Source organism: Prorops nasuta, unplaced genomic scaffold (assembly GCF_024137725.1).
Source record: "Prorops nasuta isolate Cenicafe-Biocafe unplaced genomic scaffold, Cenicafe_Pnas_1.2 PNAS00014, whole genome shotgun sequence".
In the NCBI taxonomy this organism is placed as follows: domain Eukaryota; kingdom Metazoa; phylum Arthropoda; class Insecta; order Hymenoptera; family Bethylidae; genus Prorops; species Prorops nasuta.
The window spans coordinates 5,774,374-5,797,662 of NW_027116811.1; the positions used below are offsets into that span (position 1 = coordinate 5,774,374).

At 31.0% G+C, this 23,289-nt stretch overlaps 7 protein-coding genes across 13 annotated transcripts; 4 read left to right on the top strand and 3 right to left on the bottom strand.

Annotated features, from left to right (window-relative positions):
• Positions 1-198: 198 nt before the first annotated feature.
• Snx3 (sorting nexin 3) lies at positions 199-2,624 on the top strand. Of its 2 annotated transcripts, XM_066734924.1 has the most exons (5): positions 199-367; positions 445-606; positions 1,208-1,303; positions 1,374-1,498; positions 1,576-2,624. In XM_066734924.1, exons 2-5 carry the CDS (start codon positions 445-447, stop codon positions 1,679-1,681), a joined length of 489 nt encoding a protein of 162 aa, XP_066591021.1. In that variant the 5' UTR covers positions 199-367; the 3' UTR covers positions 1,682-2,624. The 2 variants fall into 2 exon arrangements, with proteins under 2 accessions (XP_066591021.1, XP_066591020.1); XM_066734923.1 differs by having other exon boundaries at positions 231-606.
• Positions 2,625-2,670: 46 nt separating this feature from the next.
• On the bottom strand, positions 2,671-4,787 carry LOC136778251 (uncharacterized). Its single transcript, XM_066734922.1, has 5 exons — positions 4,558-4,787; positions 4,294-4,476; positions 4,051-4,233; positions 2,893-3,979; positions 2,671-2,808 (listed from the first exon to the last, which is right to left on the bottom strand). The coding sequence occupies exons 2-5, from the start codon at positions 4,474-4,476 to the stop codon at positions 2,729-2,731; spliced, it is 1,533 nt and encodes a 510-aa protein (XP_066591019.1). The 5' UTR covers positions 4,558-4,787; the 3' UTR covers positions 2,671-2,728.
• Positions 4,788-6,284: 1,497 nt separating this feature from the next.
• LOC136778504 (trimeric intracellular cation channel type 1B.1-like) lies at positions 6,285-9,567 on the top strand. Its single transcript, XM_066735414.1, has 6 exons — positions 6,285-6,592; positions 7,707-7,863; positions 7,929-8,024; positions 8,086-8,262; positions 8,333-8,453; positions 8,522-9,567. The coding sequence occupies exons 1-6, from the start codon at positions 6,472-6,474 to the stop codon at positions 8,675-8,677; spliced, it is 828 nt and encodes a 275-aa protein (XP_066591511.1). The 5' UTR covers positions 6,285-6,471; the 3' UTR covers positions 8,678-9,567.
• A 99-nt stretch (positions 9,568-9,666) lies between these two features.
• Positions 9,667-12,623, bottom strand: LOC136778500 (uncharacterized). Of its 3 annotated transcripts, none has more exons than XM_066735400.1 (6): positions 12,496-12,623; positions 11,194-12,414; positions 10,851-11,000; positions 10,572-10,769; positions 10,334-10,446; positions 9,667-10,265 (listed from the first exon to the last, which is right to left on the bottom strand). In XM_066735400.1, exons 1-6 carry the CDS (start codon positions 12,557-12,559, stop codon positions 9,669-9,671), a joined length of 2,343 nt encoding a protein of 780 aa, XP_066591497.1. In that variant the 5' UTR covers positions 12,560-12,623; the 3' UTR covers positions 9,667-9,668. The 3 variants fall into 3 exon arrangements, with proteins under 3 accessions (XP_066591497.1, XP_066591498.1, XP_066591496.1); XM_066735401.1 differs by having other exon boundaries at positions 10,340-10,446; positions 11,194-12,417; positions 12,496-12,593; XM_066735399.1 differs by having other exon boundaries at positions 11,194-12,417; positions 12,496-12,593.
• A 567-nt stretch (positions 12,624-13,190) lies between these two features.
• On the bottom strand, positions 13,191-17,181 carry LOC136778503 (mitogen-activated protein kinase p38b-like). Of its 2 annotated transcripts, XM_066735413.1 has the most exons (10): positions 17,107-17,167; positions 16,870-17,011; positions 16,199-16,328; positions 15,937-16,137; positions 15,702-15,864; positions 15,559-15,630; positions 15,164-15,243; positions 14,519-14,597; positions 14,288-14,461; positions 13,191-14,217 (listed from the first exon to the last, which is right to left on the bottom strand). In XM_066735413.1, the coding sequence occupies exons 2-10, from the start codon at positions 16,971-16,973 to the stop codon at positions 14,141-14,143; spliced, it is 1,080 nt and encodes a 359-aa protein (XP_066591510.1). In that variant the 5' UTR covers positions 16,974-17,011; positions 17,107-17,167; the 3' UTR covers positions 13,191-14,140. The 2 variants fall into 2 exon arrangements, with proteins under 2 accessions (XP_066591510.1, XP_066591508.1); XM_066735411.1 differs by lacking the exon at positions 15,164-15,243 and adding an exon at positions 14,707-14,786 and having other exon boundaries at positions 16,870-17,181.
• Positions 17,182-17,340: 159 nt separating this feature from the next.
• Sld5 (DNA replication complex GINS protein Sld5) lies at positions 17,341-18,293 on the top strand. Its single transcript, XM_066735418.1, has 2 exons — positions 17,341-17,480; positions 17,625-18,293. Exon 2 carries the CDS (start codon positions 17,635-17,637, stop codon positions 18,286-18,288), a length of 654 nt encoding a protein of 217 aa, XP_066591515.1. The 5' UTR covers positions 17,341-17,480; positions 17,625-17,634; the 3' UTR covers positions 18,289-18,293.
• On the top strand, positions 17,716-23,206 carry Prosbeta1 (proteasome beta1 subunit). 3 transcript variants are annotated; one of them, XM_066735416.1, is made up of 6 exons: positions 17,716-17,849; positions 22,037-22,126; positions 22,210-22,277; positions 22,386-22,517; positions 22,621-22,895; positions 22,976-23,206. In XM_066735416.1, the coding sequence occupies exons 2-6, from the start codon at positions 22,037-22,039 to the stop codon at positions 23,101-23,103; spliced, it is 693 nt and encodes a 230-aa protein (XP_066591513.1). In that variant the 5' UTR covers positions 17,716-17,849; the 3' UTR covers positions 23,104-23,206. The 3 variants fall into 3 exon arrangements, with proteins under 3 accessions (XP_066591513.1, XP_066591514.1, XP_066591512.1); XM_066735417.1 differs by lacking the exon at positions 17,716-17,849 and adding an exon at positions 18,609-18,721; XM_066735415.1 differs by lacking the exon at positions 17,716-17,849 and having other exon boundaries at positions 21,878-22,126.
• The last annotated feature ends 83 nt before the right edge of the window (positions 23,207-23,289 follow it).

The following is a 23,289-nucleotide window of genomic DNA, read 5'->3' on the forward strand; positions in this document are numbered from 1 at the left end:
TTGCTCTTTAAAGATCTCCTTAACCAATAGGAGAGATTCAACCACCATAGTAGATGAAAAAAACGAGGAAGAGTGGGAGATGGATTAAGTAAAAAAAGGTAGAGAAAAATAAAGAATTTTCTTACGAAAAGAATAATCTTTTTTCCCAGAAAACGAAAGAGTGAGCAAGGTTTTTAAATTTAACTATAATAATTTTGAATTGTTTTGATAGATTAAAATAAAATTAGGAGCTTTTGTGTTCAGTGTGGCTTTGAACCGGCAACGTCGCAGTAGGTAGAAAGTCGTGAGGGAAGGGAACGGGAACCCTGTCATTTGGCCGTCATGCGAGGGAATTGTGTCAAGTCTCAAAGATTTTTCTTGTTGCGAGGTTCAGTTCGGCAGGCTTGTCGTTTATTAAATCGGTAAATCTTTCTCAGTTTAATCGTGTTTCTATTTTGGTGAAAGATGGCGGACACGGTGGACGCTACGCGTCGGCTAAATGTGAAAAAACAAACGCTAGACGACGCCTATGCGGCCCCAGCGAATTTCCTCGAGATCGACGTGATTAATCCAATCACGCACGGCGTTGGAAAGAAAAGATATACCGACTACGAAGTCCGCATGAGGGTGAGTCGATGATCGCTTTCGAGATCCAACCTTCCGGACAGTCATCAACGCCATAATGATGATTTTCCGGCGAATCATTGACAAAACTACCCCTCTCTCTCTGTGTTTACCCTGTCTCAAAAAGTTAATAAAACATAACTGTCATTCAAATATTTAGCACCGTCCTATTAAAACATCTTCAATAGTTCTTCATCATTTATTGTTCTATACTCTGAAACTTTTTATTCTATCCCTTAACTTTCGTAAAGAATTCTTATTCTCATGATATTTGGCTCCAAATTTCTGTAGATCACTTTTAGGCTGAAATGTTATTTGAAATTTCTATTGTTTTAAAAACTCTTTTAACTGACTTTAATATCTAATAACTATAGGCCTAATTTTGTACTTCGGGAATTTTTATCAAGTGTGCTTTCACAGTCTGGTCATTATCAACTTTTGAACTGTACTCATGATTAGCTTATGGTATACATCAGTTGGCTTCCTATCACGTTATTTTAGATAAAGGCACTTGTATGGCTCCAGCTTTAACCACCCATCTCGGGTGAATTGAATGTGGATGAATATGAAGCTTACTAATCTCCTATGCTTTTTCTTCTTTTAGACAAATTTACCTGTATTCAAAGTAAAAGATTCAACAGTAAGGAGAAGATATAGTGATTTTGAATGGCTAAGGAATGAACTAGAAAGAGATAGCAAAGTAAATTAATTTTCTTAATTTATAAAATAAAAATTGGTTAAAATGATTAATAAAGCTTTTCTCCTCATAGATTGTTGTACCAGCTCTGCCAGGTAAAGCATGGAAACGCCAGATGCCTTTTAGAGGAGATGATGGAATTTTTGAAGAAGACTTTATTGAAGATAGAAGGAAAGGTTTAGAACTTTTTGTGAACAAGTATGTTAAAAGTCATATATTGTAAATTAGCTTATTTATCATATTTTTGCAACTTTAATGTTTTTTAATACTTACAGAATTGCTGGGCATCCATTGGCACAAAATGAAAGATGCTTACATATGTTTTTGCAGGAGCATGTAATAGACAAGAACTATGTACCTGGCAAAATACGTAATACATAAGTTACATTAAGATTTACTACAAGTGTTTTCCACTCAGCTCTTGATATTTAAAGCCATATTTCATTTTAGTAAATATTTTGAAGTTTTTTAAGGTCTTACAATTAATCACACTTTTAGTGCTGTGATCTTAAATTGATATGAATAATCTTGGTATAATCCATAATTATAATTTGTCCCAATGCAGGATGTGTATCTGCAATATGAATAAGCCCTGTTAGAGGTAGTGATAAAAATCATGACGGTTTATTATTAATTTCTACCATAATTTTTCATGGCACTGTTTATTAAACATGGGCAAGCAGCATTAAACATATATATATATATATATATATATATATATATATATATTTATACATATATATATATGATTATATAAGTCATGTGCATGTATATTTAAGTACAGCACACTGAACAATCTTTTCCTTTATTTTCAACATGATTATGATTTAAGTAATATGAATTTGTATAATACTGTTCCATACAAGTTGCTCATAGAAAAAAAAAGAAAAGTTATTGCTAAGTTTTATCATGTATATTTACTTGATCGGTAACTAAATATAAGGTTTCATTTATAGTTAAAGAATAATGAACAGTCGTTTTTCGCTGAACAACTTGTATATAAATGTATATGTGTATATGCACATACACGCGTATAAATGTTTTCGATCAACAGCAATGAGGAAACATGAAAATTCTAAAATAAGCACGTTGATTATTGTTTATAATAATTAAATTTTACCTGGGAAGAAATTTGACAAAATTATCGTAATTTTCGAATCTTGCAATTTCCTTCTCACCCCTACCTAAAAACCAACTTTGCTGGTTAATCTGGAATCTCTAAAAATTCATTTCTTCACCCTTACTTCATTATATTTTCATATTTTTATTACTGTTGTATAAATGATATGTAAATTAAATTATAAAAAAAATTGTTCTCTTTCGAGTTTTTATATTATTTTTTCTAAAGAACTAAAATTTTTTATGGAATTTTATTAAAAAGAAAGAAAGGAGTCTATTAACAGAAAAGAGCTTTAAAAAATAAATTTATCAAAAAATATCCTGCTTGGTTGCTATATTTCTTTTATTTTTAAAGTACTCTTGAATGTACTTATTAACACAGTCTTGTTCTAAAAAAAAGAATAGAAATTAGTTTAAGTATAAAATATATACTTATGATATGAAAGATTTAGACTAAAGAAAAATGTTTATACCAGGAAAAGTGTTTTGGATAATTAGCATATCCGTTAAATGTTTAGCGACAGTTTTGAAGAGTTGTCGACTTTTAATTCTTCTTTTTTTATAAAATGGCATTAGGTATTTTACTACCCAAGGTGCTATCCGCTCTTTGCAAGCTGTTAAATGTTCTTCAATGCAGATGGGAGAAACCGGCATCATATCCTCATCATCCGATTCTCCAAATAATTCAGAAAATCGTTTTGTCAGTTTACCATGTTTTCTATAATTGGTCAAAGACACTTTATTCATGATTTGCTTTAATTTTGATACCTGGTGCACCTTTTCTATGAACCAAATTTCATTGTCCTTCCTCATTTGTTTGACAATAGGCTTAAACTCATTAGATAATTTTTTTGTTTTGAGTTCTCTTAGTCTTTTGTAGCTATTTATACTCAGTTTATTATGCCTGTTGCTTAAAGTATTCTTATTAGCATTGCTTTGTATCATGTTATTGCTTTGAGGAAAATTATCAGTATTTTTTGTTATGAAGTCATCAGTTTCTAAACACATATTGTTGATTTCATTATCAAGCTTTGCTTTGGTAATACCTGAATACTTTTCTATCAGAGTTGTGAGATCACTACTATCATCACTCTCACAAAACATATCCTCCATATGTTGCAGAAGTGAATCTTGCGAATATTCATCCTCCATTAATACTGAATTATCATTTTTCACACTATCCACATGAATACTTTGATCATCCTTTAGTTTTATTGCCTCAATACTATTTCTAGAATTTTCATTTTCAGGTCCAGGATCAAACTTAATATTTCTGCCATCAATTGATGAAAAAGGATCCAGTCTGGGAGATAGAACAGCAGTAATTTCAGATTGCAGAGTAGAATTTTGTGGTTCTTTTTCTAAACTTAAATCCATTTTTATTGGTAAATCCTTTCTATTAACATCATTTGAATTATGGATTTTAGAATTAGAATAAGTAATGTCCCAAGCATCATCCGTCTGTACAGCGACATCAATTTTTGTCTGAGGTGACTCTAAATATATCAACAAGTCTTTATAAATTTTATTTTCTGATGTGTGTGCTTTAATACTTGTAATCTACAAAATTAGTATATTTATAAATATAAGCTAGATTATTTATAAGCAATTTATAAAAAAAATTACTATACCAGTTGTAGCATTTCTTTACGGTATAAAGAAGTTTCTAAACTATGCCTAACTGCATTTAATTCCATTTGATCTGCACATCTTTTTAATTCTATGTGTGGAACCTCCACATTTTTTGACTTATAACAAAACATATAATTGCTTTCCAAACACTTGTGAAGGTAAGAGAAATAAACAGTACGAACCTATAAATTTAAATACTTGTGAACTGGAGTCAATGTTAATTTTAGTAACATGAAATTTACCATTGTTGTAAGCCTTAAAAAGTCATCAGTTGATACAGAGGGCAACAGAAAACTACTTGACAAAATAGAAGGTTGTGGCATTGATAAAAAATCTTCCATTTCTTCTAAGTAGCAATCATCAACAGAAGCATCTTCCCGCTTAACAAAAGCAGGCATGAATTCAGCTAATTTTGCTACAGTCATCTGAAAAAATCATACATTATTATTCAATGATCAAAACATTAATACTTTTAAATTCAATACAAAAAACAATTCTGTATATACTTTTCAATTATGTCAGCTCAAAAAGTCTTTGATAAATTAAAATCTGAGCAGTCAGAGTAATATATATTTAACGAGAAGCAACATCGTGGAACATTAAAATATGATAATAACATATAATAGATCTAATATAAATATAAGGTTCAAAAAGGTTGATAGTTTGGAGTACAAATTAAGATTTGAGTTCAATGTAGGGAATTGATTCGTGTGTACGTTGGCTAACTTCACTTTGAATCTTGCATGGCGCATGCATGCCAGTGAATTTTGAAACACGACACGAGACCACACGAGACACGACACGGCCTCGAAGAGGGAACTTTTCGTGTCCATTAAGTTGGCCGGACATATATTGAATAATGAAAAAAAAACTACAGGAGTTGTTTGTTAAGCGTTTGTAGATGTTTGTTATATCAATAAAAGCGTTTGTTAGTTGCTAATTTTTGAGAAAATGCAAAAATAAAAACCAGCGTTAAGTTGGCCGAACATTAATTACTTTTCTTTAGATAGGGTGTTATATCGATTCAGAATCGTTTGTAGTTTCTACATATAAAAGAAATAATGTTTGTTAGTTAATGGATTTGAACGAAAATGAAATTAAAAAATTCACAATTTAGTTCGAGAGCAATTATAGGTTATATATATATATATTATTCTATTTTACGATTTTACAACTATATTGATAATAAACGTTTGTTAGGTGTTTGTAGATTCTTGTTACACCAATAGAAACATTTGTTATGATTGATAATTTTTGCAAAATTGCAGAAAATAAAAATCGCATCGGTGTGAAGTTGACTGGACATTAACTAAATTTTTCCTTAAATAATGTAATCACATCGATTTAGGATCGTCTGTAGTTTCTAAAAACATAAGTTACGTTTATTAAATGTTAATTATGAAGAAAAATCAAATTACAATCATTTCCAATTTTGTCCATAATAATATGTATGTATGTACATATAGTATACATATGCATGGACAAAATTGGAAATGTTTGTGATTTGATTTTTCTTCATAATTAACATATCTAACAAACGTAACTTATGTTTTTAGAAACTACAGACGTTCCTAAATCGATGTGATTACATTATTTAAGGAAAAATTTAGTTATGCGATTTTTATTTTCTGCATTTTTGCAAAAATTATCAATCATAACAAATGTTTCTATTGGTGTAACAAGAATCTACAAACACCTAACAAACGTTTATTATCAATATAGTTGTAAAATCGTAAAATAGAATAATATATATATATATAACCTATAATTGCTCTCGAACTAAATTGTGAATTTTTTAATTTCATTTTCGTTCAAATCCATTAACTAACAAACATTATTTCTTTTATATGTAGAAACTACAAACGATTCTGAATCGATATAACACCCTATCTAAAGAAAAGTAATTAATGTTCGGCCAACTTAACGCTGGTTTTTATTTTTGCATTTTCTCAAAAATTAGCAACTAACAAACGCTTTTATTGATATAACAAACATCTACAAACGCTTAACAAACAACTCCTGTAGTTTTTTTCCAATATTCAATATATTTCCGGCCAATTTGACTGAGGCGAATTTTTCCCCCCCGTTTCACCTATCAGATGCTGCGTTCTGTTATTGACTGTGAGTAGTAAAAATGTATAGTTCGTGTGACGTTAAATATAGTTTTTTAGTACTGCTACTGCACTCAATAACGAAACGTGACCAAACATTTTAACCTTCTATTTCATTCTAGCAGACGGCAGCAGTGAGTGGCGTGGCAGGAGTGGCAGTGAGCAGACGCCAGACGGTGCTGTGCGCGTGCGGTGCTGTTAGCAGTGTGAGCGAGAAGGAGTTGCGGGGCGCTTTTCAGTGTTTTTTGAATCGAGAAAATTCTCGGAGAAGCTTGCCAAACACCAAAGATTTCACGCAAATTAATCGAAATGGATCCCGAAGCGTTCTTGGACATGGCTAATCAGGTCATTAAATTAAAAATGTTTCCATACTTCGATATCGCCAACAGCGTACTCTGCGCGCTTCACGTCAGGGAAGATTTAGGACCCGGTAAGCTCAAGCCCACCGGACCGTTTCTAAATATAAAACTTTCCCGAGCCTCTAGTCCAACTCGCTTATAGCATCGCCAAAGAATACATTTAATTCATGAGTTCCACACTTTTCCATATATTCTTTTCACCCCCAATTTTTCTTCCTTGTATAAGATTTTCCAGCTCCTTCAACCCTTCATGATGTAATTCAATCGAATTCAGTACTAATTAAATCTATCAAAGTATCTATCTATCGCTATTTTACTTCGACGTTCATGATATTTCCATGCTATTTTCGTGATAATTAAACGCGTAGTTTGTATAATCATGGAGGGAGCTGCAAATCTTATTTTTAGATCCTTCTTTTGTTTGAAATAACGTTTTTTTATAAGATAATAAGAATAATTTTTTTGATTAAATAAAAATTGATTAATTAAGTAATATGTGCTTATCTGAGAGGTACTTATATTTGGATATCTATTGATAAGATAAAGTTTTTGTACAATATAAAGGTATGCTATCATACCTGTTATATCTTTGACTTCCTTGATTTTTGGCACAATTAATGTAATCTTATTGCATTGCTAGACAACTCAGCTGGTCTATTTCAGTAAGCATCTTTGTACTTAGCCAGATTTATTCAAAACATGTACATTGACAGAATAGAAGTTATCTAAAAATTAATAATGCATAATGTCCTATTTGAAACAACATTAATTGTAAAATGTGGTAGATATTCATTGATGTTTTTTATTCTCCTTTATTTTATATTTTCAAGTATAAGTAATGTAATAAAATCTGATATTTTTTAAATCCAATTATTACTGAACAGACTCCAATTTGTTTAGCCATAAAAATTATATAATATTGTATACAATAGAAAGTTGCAAAAACATAAATTTTTCTACTTAATTTATCTTCTATTCCTACTTATTACAGCCTGTATGTAAATGACCTGCTTAAGTTATAAGGATTCAGCCTGACCTATTTTAAATAGAATATCAAATGAAGCTTTCATCAAAATAGAAAGTGTTTAATTATCCTATTATAAAACTTTAAACAATTTAATACACAACACAAACAATTTATAGTAAAAAATTATTAATTAATATTGAATGATACAATTTTAATAGGGGCACAAGCATTTTCCCGGAAACATCCACTCTCATGCTGGTTATCAACAATGCTAGTAGTATTTGCAAGTGGCTTGTTATGCAATGGATTATTAGGAGAACCGATTCTTGCTCCCTTAAAAAATACACCTCAAGTACTGGTAGCCACCATTGTTTGGTAATTATTTTATATCAACATTTAAGTCTGTTTAAAATAATGAATCAAATTTGAATTTTTTGTAGGTACATAATATTTTATACACCATTTGACATTGGATACAAAGTAGCCAAATTTTTACCAGTGAAAATAATATGTTCAGCTATGAAGGAAATTTATAGGTATATAATAATTTATTAATTTTAAAATATATATGCTAATGGAAACTGTTAAATATTTTAGGTGTAAAAAAGTTTATGATGGAGTTACTCATGCAGGAAAGCTGTATCCAAATGCATATGTTATAATGGTATTAATTGGAACACTGAAAGGTAACGGATATGGATTTACAAAGTTGTTTGAAAGACTTATACGTGGAGTATGGACACCTACTGCCATGGAATTCATGCAGCCAAGCTTGTATGTTTATAATTAATATAGAACTTCATTCAGCAAAAATCAAACATTGTATCATAATATCAACTTTCAGCCCTACAAAAGCATCAATGGTAGCATCGATTATTTTTGTATTGGATAAAAAGACTGATCTTATTTCTGCTCCCCATGCTCTTGTATACTTTGGTATTGTAATCTTCTTCGTTTATTTCAAGGTAAAATAGATATTATCTGTTTTGTTTATTAGCATTGTATCAATGTGTAACAAACACTTGCTTTTCAGCTATCATCTATTTTATTGGGCATTCATGATCCTTTTGTGCCATTTGAAAATCTATTTTGTGCCCTCTTCCTTGGTGGCATTTGGGATTCGCTTGCTAAACTATTGGGACGTGGGCAAGCAAAGGATGAAAAATCTGATGCAAAGAAAACAAATTAATCAAAGTTTTTGCTAAATGGTAAGACAAATGAGATAGAGCTAGTCAAATGTTAAATTCTACAACGGGATTTGTGGCAATTTGACAAACAAAAAAGTACAATGATTTAATACTATAAATTTATAAAAGGAACAAAAAAAATCAACAAATGGAGATATCACAGTATTATCTCAATCGCTGAATACTTCCTAACATAGTTTAATATCCTTTCCTCTCCATAATTGTGCCTTTTTATAAAGGTATAAAAAAATATATATTTGCCGATACTCAAGAATGTCATGCTCATTGTTGGTTGTATATAAATATTACATCAAGCAAGAAACTCGGTATCCTAAGAGTGATAAAAGAAAAAACATCTTTCTAGACCAGTGTTATTTATTACTAAAAATTTTGATATAACGTCTAATAGACTTTAGGAATTGAATTACTAATTTAAATCGTGATATTTATCAGCGAATTTATGCAGCTTTTGCTGCATTGAATGAATATGAAATGATATGTGGAAACATCTTATAATATTATAATAAACTAGGTGACTTATTGTCCTGGAATATTTATACACATATAGAAAAAAGAATTTTAAAACCCATTAACAATTAGTTAATGAACAAAACTGCAAAAAGCATACAGTGGTATGTATGTCTTATGTGATAAGTAACAAAAAATCAGAATATTCTTTTATACTGCTGTATTGAGGACAATTCTTACTCTAATAATAATTTTAAATACCGAATTCACTGATAATAATTCATAAACAAATTCAATGCGTTTTTCTGTAATAAAATATATTACACTACATTTTTAAGTAATTCAACTGTTTATATGCTATTTACTTGCCACTTTAATTTATGATTTAGACGAATACTTCTGTCTGTTAACGTGTGTCATTAATATATAAAAAATTGTTAAACAATAAATTGGATTTTTATTTCATTTTAATCTGTAATTCTGTGTGATATTCACTAATTGTTTCTAATAGTTTTATTACTTTACTTAATGATCTTTATTTTTTGATAGGTATTTATGCAAGCCGACGCATAAAGGAATTTTTGAATTCTTGTTTAAAAATGTTTGACAGCTTAACATTTGTTTTTCGGAATCCTTACGATAGGCATGCGGATCCTTACAATTGTTATCACACTTTACGCGTAAATTTTTATTACAACAGTTACCCCAGTTTTTTGCCTCGGTTAAATCAATATTTTTTAAGGTTTTAGCTGTTTGCATTGGTGTTCTGACTAAATCATCCTGGATCAATAAATTCTTATCCGGCTTTTTAAATTTTTCCTTCCCCTTGTAATTAACTACTTGAACTAAAATTGGCTCTCTTTTTTGAGTACCAAAGGATGTTTTGTCAGGTTTTGCCAATATCCCTGATTCTCTGATTATTTTAGGATCAGTTTGCGTTCGACCATCATAAACTACATTATAATTACTTTGCGCAGTGGCCTCTTTCATAAATAACCTTTGTAAAGAATTGCTATTTGTACCCACATCTTGATTTTCTGGTTGTACAAAAGTTGCTTTATTGTGAACAGTCTTTGCTTTATCCTGATTTGTTTCTAATTGATTTTGATTTAATAGGAGGTTCTGATAAAACGGGGTATTATTAATCACGCATTCTTTTTTGTTCTTTGTCATATTTGTGTGATAAATACAATTACCAAATCCAGTCCAGTAGCCATTGTTAAAATTTTAGCAGCAGACTTTTCAATTTCATTCATGACAGTGGCAAAATCAATTTCATAAGCACCCTCGTTGCAAGCACAGTCTAAAAAAATAAATCAGTACGATTTTCTCCTTCATTAAGAAGTCGTACGTGAAAGTAATATGCAGAATTAATAAATCATTGAGACAATCGATGGATAAAAAAGTTAAGAAAATATTCAACATTACCTAGAGGTGAGTCAGCTTTATTATCTAAATCAAGCGCACGTTTTACAACTTCCAAAAATGTTTTTGTTAAAATTCCAGTTGTTCGTTCAACTTCCATTTCTTCAGAGCAGATGCACCCCAGAGCCTCCAAGCTTGATTCAGGAGTATTAAACACTTTCTGCCCTGATTTACAAGGCTTGCAAAATTTTTCTTCGGATCCTGAAATACGTCGATAAAAAGAGTATAATGTTATGTATTAAACAATTGATTAAGGCAATAAATGAAAGTTGCAAACCCTACTGTTGGATTTTGCCAAGGTTTTCTTCTCTAAACTTATCATTTTATCCAAGCAATGCAGTAATACTTGAGTAATTATAGGACTCCCTTTTCCAATTTCGTTTACATTTGTGCAGACTCCTCCGTGCGCAGCATGTTCCTCCTCCATCTCAACTGCTTTCACATCGAATGAAATCAATGGAATTTTACAGATCCTACATTTTATTTAAAAGCACAGATCAAGTCCGAAAGAAGAGAGTTGTTTTGAAAGAGAGGAAAAAAATTAAGAAAAAAAGGAGGGAGGGGAGAATGGGGCAAACTTAATCGCGCCATCTAATATCATTTCAATCAACAATTTACTACGTACCATTGTCATTAGCAGCATTTTTATAATTTTCGCAAGGAACGAGAACTTCTTTAGCCTCAGTCTGACGTCGTACGAATGGGACAAACTTTCCACTTGGCGTTAGTAACACGAAGCTATCAGGATTTTTGTCAATATCAACAAAATCTTTTGGAGGAATACACACGGTATTTTTTCCAAGATTTCTATTATCGCATTGAACGAAGCTGGACTCGACCGTATCCTGATGAAATCGTGGGCACGAATTACTCTTATCGACCTTTATTTTCGCGCCATTCAATTGAATTTCTTCATTATGCCGCTCCGCGAATAATTTAAATGCTTCGCAAGGAGCGCAATAAGTTTTCGGAGCGTCTTGCGTGCATTGATTAATTTCAGCGTTTCTTTGTACATTATGCATTAGCGAACAAGGCAGACATGTCCTCAATAAGAGATTCAAGTCAGTGGTGGATAAAGAGACGGTATTTTGAAATTTACAGTCGCATTTTTGGTCGATCAACAGATGTTTGGAAGGACACTGTATATGTTTGGACAAACAAAGGCATTTCAAGGTCGACACCGCTTGTTGTTTTGTGTTGCTACAGGTTTGTACATTCTTAGATCGCTTCTCTGCAAGCTCCTCCCCTGCTTGCACTAATTTCGGTAGGACTACTTTGAATTGCGAATAAGCTTCCAGCACTCCATCCTCAAATTTAGAAATTATCTCAGGAGTCACTCCTATAGTTCCTTTGTTGCAGGGAGCAATTTTCAACGCAGTCGCCTTAGAACAATCTTCTTCATTGCACTCGGTCTTCTTATCGGCTTTCTCCGCTTTCTCCTCAGTTTGAGTACAGCTGCAGCTTCGCTTATTATCGTTCCATTCGATTTTTTCCACATGTTCATTCTGTACATTCTTGCGATCATTTCTCGATCGATTCGGTGCATCCCCAAAATAACTTGGCGAGCAGACTGGATTGTTACACTGCTGTTGCTGCTGCTGCAGCCGTGAGCCTGTAATCTGCTGAATCGCCTTATATTTTTCCATTACCTTCTGAAATACACTTGCATAATAAGAGCAGCAAATTTCGTCTCTGACATTTTCTTCATCGTTGAAACTGCTCGGATCTTCCCAGCCACACGATGGACATTCTAGATAATTTTCTTCACTGTTCCTTTTTCCTATACTATCTTGTCTGGAATTCACTGAAAATCGCTTCTGCATTTCAGTTACAGGCTCAAATTTACCTGCTGAATAAAAAAAACAATAAATATACAATATAATTACATGTAATATTAGTATAGTAATTAATGCTAGCAATGCTTTACCAGTTTTGTTTGATTTGGAATTTCTCTTTAATCTCGAACTTTCTTCATAGTGATCCTGGGACATTAAACTTTCGTCGTTTGTCGAATAAGTTTTTTTATTAAACCCATATATCTTCTTCTGATTCTGCAAAGTTTTACCTTCTTTCTCTGTGCTTCTATTTTCTTTCGATATACTATTCTTTTGCAGAGACAATCGACCTTTGGATTTTCTTTCTGGTGACTTAATTTTTCTCTTCTTCGTGCTAGCGCCATAGCTAGCAGATTTTGTTTGCATTGGAACTCTTTTTTCTTCCAACTGATATTCCACTGATGATGATCTCAAGCTTTCGTCGCAATATTCCTTCTCTTCTTCGATTACTTTCATTAACATACCAGAGATCAAATTATACCAAACATATGGAGAACAGTACAAGTTTTGACATTGCAAGTCCTGGATTGTTCGTAATTGTTCTTGCTTATATCTAAATTTACATTAAATTTGTTTGGAAAAATGATAACAACTAAATAAGCTAATTGTTACACACACATATTTACATTTCTTTGATCACTCCAATTTGTTTTACACAGTCTGCAATAGTTAGCCCTGGTATATTTACATCTTCTAAAATATTTTGAAATGCAGCATTTTTTTCACAACATTTATAATACTTTCTATCGCGAGGATTCCACAAGCAGGGGTATTTTTTATAGGCCAATAAAAATTCTACCGTTTTATTTTCGTCCCATTCAAATGACATTATATCTTCACACTAGATGCATACTTTAAAAATTATAATCTTTATTTCATTAAACATTTATAAGCCTTAAAAAATTCCATGATTCCAAAATATTAACATACTATGATATAATTTTGCATCGCATAAAAAAAGCTTGGTTATAGAACATCCGTGAAACTATCAAAAAAAGTACCTTCGATTGTTTCTCGATATTAATGAATTACATACAAATCATACAATACGTGCCTAATAAATTATTTCCATTGTATCACATCGGATGTTTCCGTGGTAAACCGATAATTAGAATTTCTCGCATATTTAGTAAAATATTAGTTAAACATTAAAGCTATAAAATATTTGCACAAAGTGGTGAGAGAATTCTACGAGACAATACTTAACATAATTTGTTAAATAGAGCATAACTTTATCGAGGAATTTATAAGAATTTATTGAATAATTCTCTCTCTGTATAGTTGCTAATTACGTATTAGACGTATATATGCCAATAATTAAACAATTATGTAAGTTTTTCTCTCCTTTGTTCATAACAAAATTAATTATTGTTATCCATAATAAATTAATATATAATAAAAGTCATAATTGCATTCTCCATTTTCGACTAGAATGGATGAGTGATGATGCAAATTGGAAAATATACATAATGCGCAATTATGAAAGTTAACAATTATTCTTTATAGATCATGCTGAAGATTTGTACGAAATGTGCAAAAATTACGTCTTTCCTTAATTTTTAGATTAATAAAAAATATACATTTATGTTATGCGAAAATAAGCTCGTGTATAGTCAACTGTATTCTATTCTATCCATTAATTATATACAATTAAGATATTATAAATATCAAATATAACGTTAATTTTATCTTACTGTGCTTAAACTTATATCATTTGCGCTATTTTATCCATCTTCATTAATTTTGTTCGATCGTCGACGATAACGATGGCAATGATTGAGGTACAAAATTCACAACTTCATGATAAACGAGTTCTGTAATTATTAATGACATATAATCGGTAAAAAATATTCTATATACACCCAGTTTTAAGGCTTGTACTACCTTTCCATTTGTCCACGGGTAAATCCATGTCTTCAAAGCTTTGATCGTAAGGTAAAGAAACTGGTTCATCGGTTGGATCCGCGTATTGCGCCAAGTATGGGTGAGCCAATGCCTGCTCTGCAGTAATTCTTCTTTCAGCATCCAGCTCCAGCATTAATTCTAACAACTCGATTGCTGCAATAAATTTTATGTCATAATGATTCCTTAAAAGTTTTACCTCTAATTACGTACCTTTAGGATTCGCTCCGCGAAATACTTCTTTAAAGTTCTTTTTCTTTAATGGAGGTAAACTTTGAATATAATTTCTTGCCTGAAATAAATTTAAAGGAAAAATCTTTAAAGTTTCTATTCTGAACATTCAGTGTAAATTGACAATTAGTATAATGGGATGTATTTTAACTTTTTTCCATTCAATTTACCTCTTGACTTGTAATTTTGCTTAAGGTTTCTTCTGTGGGAGTACCACAGAGCACTAAGACTCGTGTTAGATGATCAATGTCTGCTTAGCGTTAAGGTAATCTGATGCAATATTAATATTTAAAAGGCAATTTATTTTATTTTTAATAATATTAAGACCTTAAATTAATATTATTCCAAGAAAAACTGAACTTGCATCATTATGACTTAAGCTACATGCATGCAAACCACATGGATCTTATAATCTGTGTTAATGAAGAGTCAACAACAAATTTTATGTTTTAAATGATATATGAAATACTCATGCTGCATACAATTACTGATATTAATTAGAAGCTTTGACATTTTTTTTTGTAAAAGTAGGTAGAAAAAATGCTTGAAGCAATGTTAAACCATACTTAATTATACAGTTCATTGCTATCAAACACTTACACAGTATGAAAAATCAGCAATACTCACCGATTCCGAGGATATTTTTTGCATAAATTCATCCCGTGGTGTACCAAGAATTTCCATAATTAAATTAAGTTGATGAATATCTGCTCCGGATAAGGCTAAGCTACAGGTCTTTCATAGACTATTTGACACAATAATATAAACAATTAAGTAGAAAGAAAGTATTTGAAATAAAAATTTCCTTTATTTATCAAGCATATTTAAGCAAATTTAAAAGCCTTAGTTGTAAGCAAACTGAATAAAATAGAAAAGAACAAGTGGTTACAAGAAAAAGCAGAATTAACTAAGCTCGCATTCTTTAAGAAAAATTGGATACTTAAAAAGTAATTGGAATGCAATTCTGTTAATTGGATTCAGTAGGTTTTGAGCAAATATAAATATAATTTTTAAAAGGATACGGTCTGTTCCTGGGAATAATGTCCTACCAGTCAATAATTCTGCCATTATGCATCCTACTGACCAAATATCAACTAGAAGAAAATATTCTTTTAATATGCATGTTTATCACTAGCAAACTAAACATTAAATCAAATTTATTGACCTGTTTGATTATAATGCATCCAATTCAGCATAATTTCAGGGGCCCTGTACCACCTGGTAGCAACGTACCCTGTCATCTCATTTTCAGTTGGCCTAGCCAAACCAAAATCTAAAATTTTTAATTCACAATCCTCATTTACAGCTATGTTTGATGGCTTTAAATCCTAGAAATTGATTGTCAATAAAAGAATTATGAAATTTTGTTATAATTTAATTGAACATTTTTATTTTCTTACCCTGTGTATAATACCTGCAGAATGTATATACTTAAGACCTCTAAGTATTTGATAAACAAGAAATTGTACATGATCATCAGATAACTTTTGTGTTCTGACAATATTATTAAGGTCAGCTCCCATTAGATGTGTGACCAGATACACATGTTGAAAATCTTCTAAAGAGGTAGATGGATGAAAAACATCCAAAAGTCCAATTACCTAAACATTTGACAATTAAATTCTGCCTCTAAGAAAAATATATTTTTCAGAAAATACAAACATTTTCATGATTCATGTGCTTCAGCATACGTAATTCTCTATAGGTACGTTTTGCATGTACTGTAGAATGAAATGGGCGTGCTAATTTTTTTATTGCTACTTTTTGACCTGTTGTAGTATCAACAGCTGAGCTAAAAATGTTAAAAAAATATTTAAAAATAAATTGGAGTAAAGTATTTTACTAAAAAATAAAAGCTACATCATTATATTTGCACAAAACAATTGAATTAGATGAAGTATAAAAAAATTAAGGAAAGAATTGACAAAAGTCCTCCAAAACATTTCTATTAATACATGTTTATTTAACATAATACAATTGTCACTCTAAATTTATCAAAATTTACGAAACATCAAACTCCCTTGTGCTATTTTCGGATCGGTATATCTATGATTATCACTAATTTGTTCGATTTAAACATTATACATAAAGACGAAAGAGTAATCACTTCATCAATTAAAACAATGTATCTCGGCAATGGTCAAGGTTATGTCTATTCATAAGAATAATAAAATCTCGTATTTTTATTAGCCACTGTGTTAGAATCGAAGACGAATTTCAATAATCCGAAAGGCAGATGTTTACCAAAAATATCATCGATGACATTTTTAACGGTAAAGAATAACTATAATCAATAAGGGATTATTAAATGATTTTTAATAAATAATCCTTACCAAACCTGACCATAAGCACCTGACCCTACAGGGCTTAGCATCTGATACCGTTCTGGAACCTCCCATTCCGTTCTGTTAATTTCAATTTTATAAAAGTGGGACATCTTGATTGATTCTACACTTTGACCCTCACAATACTTATCTTTAATAGTAATAAAAATAAATTATACGATTATTAATAAAGGCCAATACTATATTCATTGCTAAATTAGCCTAAAAAAGGACTACCCGGATCACCTGCCACCACTGTTGCGTGTCCCTTGGTCAGCCTTGGGGCCTGGGGCTTGATGTCCGTGGTGTCCCTGCCTAAATTGCCCTGAATATATATACATATCACCTCCTACTCCTTACTCCTACACAATGATTACTACATTATACATATGTACATACATACGTGCTCAAAGCGGTATGCGTCTGTGTGTGTGTAAAGTATGAAGACGATATTTATCGATTATTTTTGCGATTATTATAGTCGATTATTACCACAAAAACTTATATAGAATAATCATAAAATAATTAAGTGAAATATATTTGAGCCTGATCTATACCTAATAATTAATTGACCGCTTTAATGCGCGACTTGGAATGCAGTGTCGATTTTAAGCTAATTGGTAAATTCCCTATATAAAAACATTTATTCTAACCTTAAAAATCGGTTAACATGACGTTTTTCGATTAATGTGACACTATTTATGAAAATAAATCAAAAGGTTATTAAATTTTTCATTAATATTTCAATTAAATAAATAATTGAGGAGGCGAGCAATGGAAAAAATTGAAGAACATTTGAATACATTAGATGATGAAGAGGAAGAAATCTTTACACCTCAAAAAGTATTGGAAGCTATTGAAGCTGCATGGTTGAATGAAAAATTTGCTCCTGAAATTCTTCCTCATCAATCAGACCTAGTGGATTGTATGCTACAACAAATAACTCACATGGAAGAAAATATGAAGAGGTTAGAAAAAGGAGATTTGAGGTTAGTTGTGCATGGATTGGAGTTAGATAGAATCAAATTTGTTATATCTAGCTATCTTAGAACACGTTTGGAAAAAATAGAAAAATATGTTTGGCATATATTGGCACAGGAGAGCAATAAATCTTCAGAAGAAAGCTACTTGACTTCTAGCGAGCTTCAATTTGCCAAAGATTATTCTGCTAGCATGGAAACATTGTTTAATAACATTGCCCTTCAATATATGCCATATAATCTTCAATCATTTGAAACTAACAAATTAATGATTCGACCTAATATGCAGACACATGTTTTTTTACAAGCAAAGAAAGATATTGATGGTATTATTATACCAGATAATGTAGAAGAGGAAGCAGTTGATTTTGAAACTGGATCTCAGCACATAATCCAATATAATGCAATTGCAGACTTAGTCAAACAAGGAGCTGTACAACTGATATGAAAATTTAAAAACTATATTTAGAATAAAATACATTGATGAATTGCTTATTGCTATTTATATGTTAATCAATTTTTTAAATACAAATATACTTGTACATATAAGAACAGTATACTTTTCAATAATTTAATAGAATAAATTCATAAAAATCCTTAATCTAGAAATACAAATGTCAAAATAATTTGATACTGTTTGATAAATACCAGGCATATTTATCTTCATAGTAGTTTTTAGTTTATTGGCTTTTGCTTCTTATCAAATGCCTAAAAAAGGAATATTATACAGTATGTATTTACTTTTTATAATCTACATATAGATAATCAATAGCTCTTGTTTTTCATTCCGTAATGTTGGCTACAGAGGACTTGAGGGATTCCCTTAGGGTGAGGTTCACCAAGCCGCTTTGGGCTAGCTGGACTAAACTCATACAGCTCATGTAATGGAAACTATACTACTTTAGCTTGAGGCCTAGGACAAACCCTCGGGTTAAGCTACTGCCGGGTTAAGTAGGCGTGCCAACCATAATAATTTAAAAAATATATGTATGAAACCTTTTAGTTGCGAATGTTTTTAGCTAGGGATTTACTTATATAGTTTGAAATTTTTAAATTAGTTTAGGACTATCCAGAGTATCAGGACCAGAAATCAGGTTTTAGAAAACGTAGGAAAGTAGGCTTATAAAACTTCTGCTTAGGCTGACATTTATAATCATTAAAAAACCTCTTTTACTTATATAATTAAATTACAATCAATTTAATAGGTCATTGCATTTATACAAAAAAAATTGCTTTTTAACGAACAATTGTTATCTCGATCGGAACATTATTATTAGGTTTTGACAGCTACCTACTGTTATAAAAGAATAAAATTTATTTTCAATTATGAATTTTGAAAACCAATGTATGCTTGATTTCATTTTTGAAGAAGATATGATTGTGAATACGAGTATCAGGTGGTTCAGCAGTGCAAAAGAAGAAGGATACAAAGGCCACGAATGAATTGGTTTTTCATTTATGATGATAATGATTTTCATTTAAGATATCGTCTTCCTAAGCCACAATTTTTACTAGTACTGTTAGAAATCAGCAGCTCAATATGTGTTAATGCTGTTGGGTAATATTTGATATAGAGATAGAAGCTTTTTAATCATTCGTACAAAGTAAATATAAAGAATTTAAATTTTGATTTCATTTTTAGAAGTCATATAATTTCACCTATAATTCAACTGCTTATCGCATTAAGGTTTTATGCGTCTGGGTCTTTTCTTATTACAATTGCTGATTTTAATGGAATTTCAAAAGCCGCAGCTGTGACAATAGTTCATAGAGTATCTTCTGCGATTGCTTTATTAAGTAAAAAATATATCAAATTACCGTCAATACCTGAAGAAATAATGGAAACCCAGATGGGAAATTTTCAAAAAGCTGCCTTTCCTAGACTAATTGGTGCTATAGATTGTGTTCATGTAAGAATTCGGTCCTATGGTAAGTAGTAATTAATTTAATTTTCTATATTTACAAAAAATTAAATTAATTACTACTTACCATAGGACCGAATTCTTACATGAACACAATCTATAGCACCAATTAGTCTAGGAAAGGCAGCATTTTGAAAATTTCCCATCTGGGTTTCCATTATTTCTTCAGGTGTTGACGGTAATTTGATATATTTTTTACTTAATAAAGCAATCGCAGAAGATACTCTATGAACTATTGTCACAGCTGCGGCTTTTGAAATTCCATTAAAATCAGCAATTGTAATAAGAAAAGACCCAGTCGCATAAAACCTTAATGCGACAAGCAGTTGAATTATAGGTGAAATTATATGACTTCTAAAAATGAAATCAAAATTTAAATTCTTTATATTTACTTTGTACGAATGATTAAAAAGCTTCTATCTCTATATCAAATATTACCCAACAGCATTAGCACATAATGAGCTGCTGATTTCTAACAGTACTAGTAAAAATTGTGGCTTATGAAGCCGATACCTTAAATGAAAATCATTATCATCATAAATGAAAAACCAATTCATTCGTGGCCTTTGTATCCTTCTTCTTTTGCACTGCTGAACCACCTGATACTCGTATTCACAATCATATTTTCTTCAAAAATGAAATCAAGCATACATTGGTTTTCAAAATTCTTAATTGAAAATAAATTTTATTCTTTTATAGCAGTAGGTAGCTGTCAAAACCTAATAATAATGTTCCGATCGAGATAACAATTGTTCGTTAAAAAGCATTTTTTTTTTGTATAAATTCAATGACCTATTAAATTGATTGTAATTTAATTATATAAGTAAAAGAGGTTTTTTAATTATTTTAAATGTCAGCCTAAGCAGAAGTTTTATAAGCCTACTTTCCTACTTTTTCTAAAACCTGATTTCTGGTCCTGATACTCTGGATAGTCCTAAACTAATTTAAAAATTTCAAACTATATAAGTAAATCCCTAGCTAAAAAAATTCGCAACTAAAAGGTTTCATATATTTTTTAAATTATTATGGTTGGCACGCCTACTTAACCCGGCATGTAGCTTAACCCGAGGGTTTGTCCTAGGCCTGAAAAGTTGAGTTCGGAATTAAACTCTTTTCACTCCGACGGAGCTTTCCCTAGAATTCCCTATTCACTCCGTCTAGTAATTCTGTGTCCGGGAGCAAGTTAGAGAGTGAATAGGGAATATGGAAGAGCTGTGATAGCTAATTGCTATTCTATCCCCACTTCTAAAAGGAAAATAGGGGTAAGGATAAATAAGAAATATTGGCACTAATTGGGAGCTCCGTCTGACTAGTTTAAGCGGGAAAGAAGCAAAATTAACAAATGTTGGTTTCATTATTTTGGAATTAAATTTCAAACGTTTGTTTATATAAATCTAAGGGCCTGATAAAGTAAGTGAAATAAAATTTAAAATAATACAATATCGTGTATAGTTAAAAAATTAATCTTTTATTTCTTTTTAACAGTTGTTATGAATAATGAATTTAGTTCGTGTAGACTCTACCAATTTTAATTTAATTTATTTTGATAAAATAAAAATGGATGTCCTACTGCAAGAAAAAAGTAGTGAGTAGTTTATAAAATTATATTAAAAATATATGGAGGGATAAAGTTGCTACTGGAATTTTTCATTTTTGCTGTACTACTAAATTATTGCAATTAATTGAAAGAAGACAGTTATCAAAATAAATTAAATTAAAATTGGTAGAGTCTACACGAACTATATTCATTATTCATAACAACTGTTAAAAAGAAATAAAAGATTAATTTTTTAACTATACACGATATTGTATTATTTTAAATTTTATTTCACTTACTTTATCAGGCCCTTAGATTTATATAAACAAACGTTTGAAATTTAATTCCAAAATAATGAAACCAACATTTGTCAATTTTGCTTCTTTCCCGCTTAAACTAGTCAGACGGAGCTCCCAATTAGTGCCAATATTTCTTATTTATCCTTACCCCTATTTTCCTTTTAGAAGTGGGGATAGAATAGCAATTAGCTATCACAGCTCTTCCATATTCCCTATTCACTCTCTAACTTGCTCCCGGACACAGAATTACTAGACGGAGTGAATAGGGAATTCTAGGGAAAGCTCCGTCGGAGTGAAAACGAAAAGAGTTTAATTCCGAACTCAACTCATGACCCACTTCACCCACTATAAGCACTTTTGAAGTTTTGTAAAAGCAATACCCAACAAAACCTATAGAGCTTAAATAGGTCGTTAATTGAAAACTTTAAATATTTAAAGATGGCTTATATTGACAATTTAGTACAACCTATAATGGGAAATAAAAATAATATAACTCCAGATTGGCTCAACGCAGAACACAGTACTGGAGTAAGTTTCTTGAAAGATATTAAGCAACTTTGTGGTTAGAATGACTTAGCAAACTTTACATAAATTTGTTATTTTATCTTTAGACGACTATTATGGCTGTGGAATTTGATGGAGGAGTTGTAATTGGAGCTGATTCTCGCTCTACTACTGGGTATGATTGATTAAAAGTTTAATTTACAATAACAAAAATTTTTTATGGTCTCACTATCGAATAGTCCGAATGCCAATATTTTTCTGTATCAATTGTAAAAATTTGCAGGGCTTATGTTTCTAATCGGTATGCAGATAAACTGACCAAAGTGACAGATTATATATACTGCTGCCGTTCTGGATCTGCAGCTGATACACAAGCCATTGCGGATATAGTAGCTTATCATTTAGAACTGCATAAGTAAGTGTTAGAGAAAATGTAATTAGTTTTCTTAGCTCTGAACTAATAATCTCATTATCATGCAACAATTTGCTAATATTATTGTGCTGTTTACCAATTACAGGATGGAACTTGGCTCTCAACCTCTTGTAGAAACTGCAGCTAATGTATTTCGTGAGATGTGTTACAATTACAGGGATTCATTAATGGCAGGAATACTTGTTGCTGGCTGGGATAATGTAAAAGGTGGTCAGGTTTACAGTATTCCAATTGGAGGCATGTTAGTGCGTCAATCAATTTCCCTCGGAGGTTCTGGCTCTTCGTATATATATGGATACATAGATTCAAATTACAAACCAACCATGTCTAAAGATCAATGCGTAGAATTGGTATCAAATGGTAAAGTTTATAATAAAAATGTGACAAGATATATGCTGTGTAATATCTGTACCATTTAAAATTTTTTAATTATTTTTTAGCTGTTGCTCTGGCTATGTCTCGTGATGGTAGCAGTGGAGGATTGATACGATTAGGAGTGATCACCAAAAATGGAATTGAGCGTAAAACGATACTAGGAAATCATTTACCAAAATTCTATGAAGGTTGAATTGATCATAATTAAGTTTATATTTCTTACTGAATGTGTATTTCTAGAAAATATTTATGGATTATATTGCATTTGGATAAATAAACACAAGTCTTTCCATACATCCTGATTCTATTTAAGTTTATTTTAAAGTTGAATGTTGAAAAAATATGGAAAAGGTGAGAAACTATCAGGTATGGTTATCTA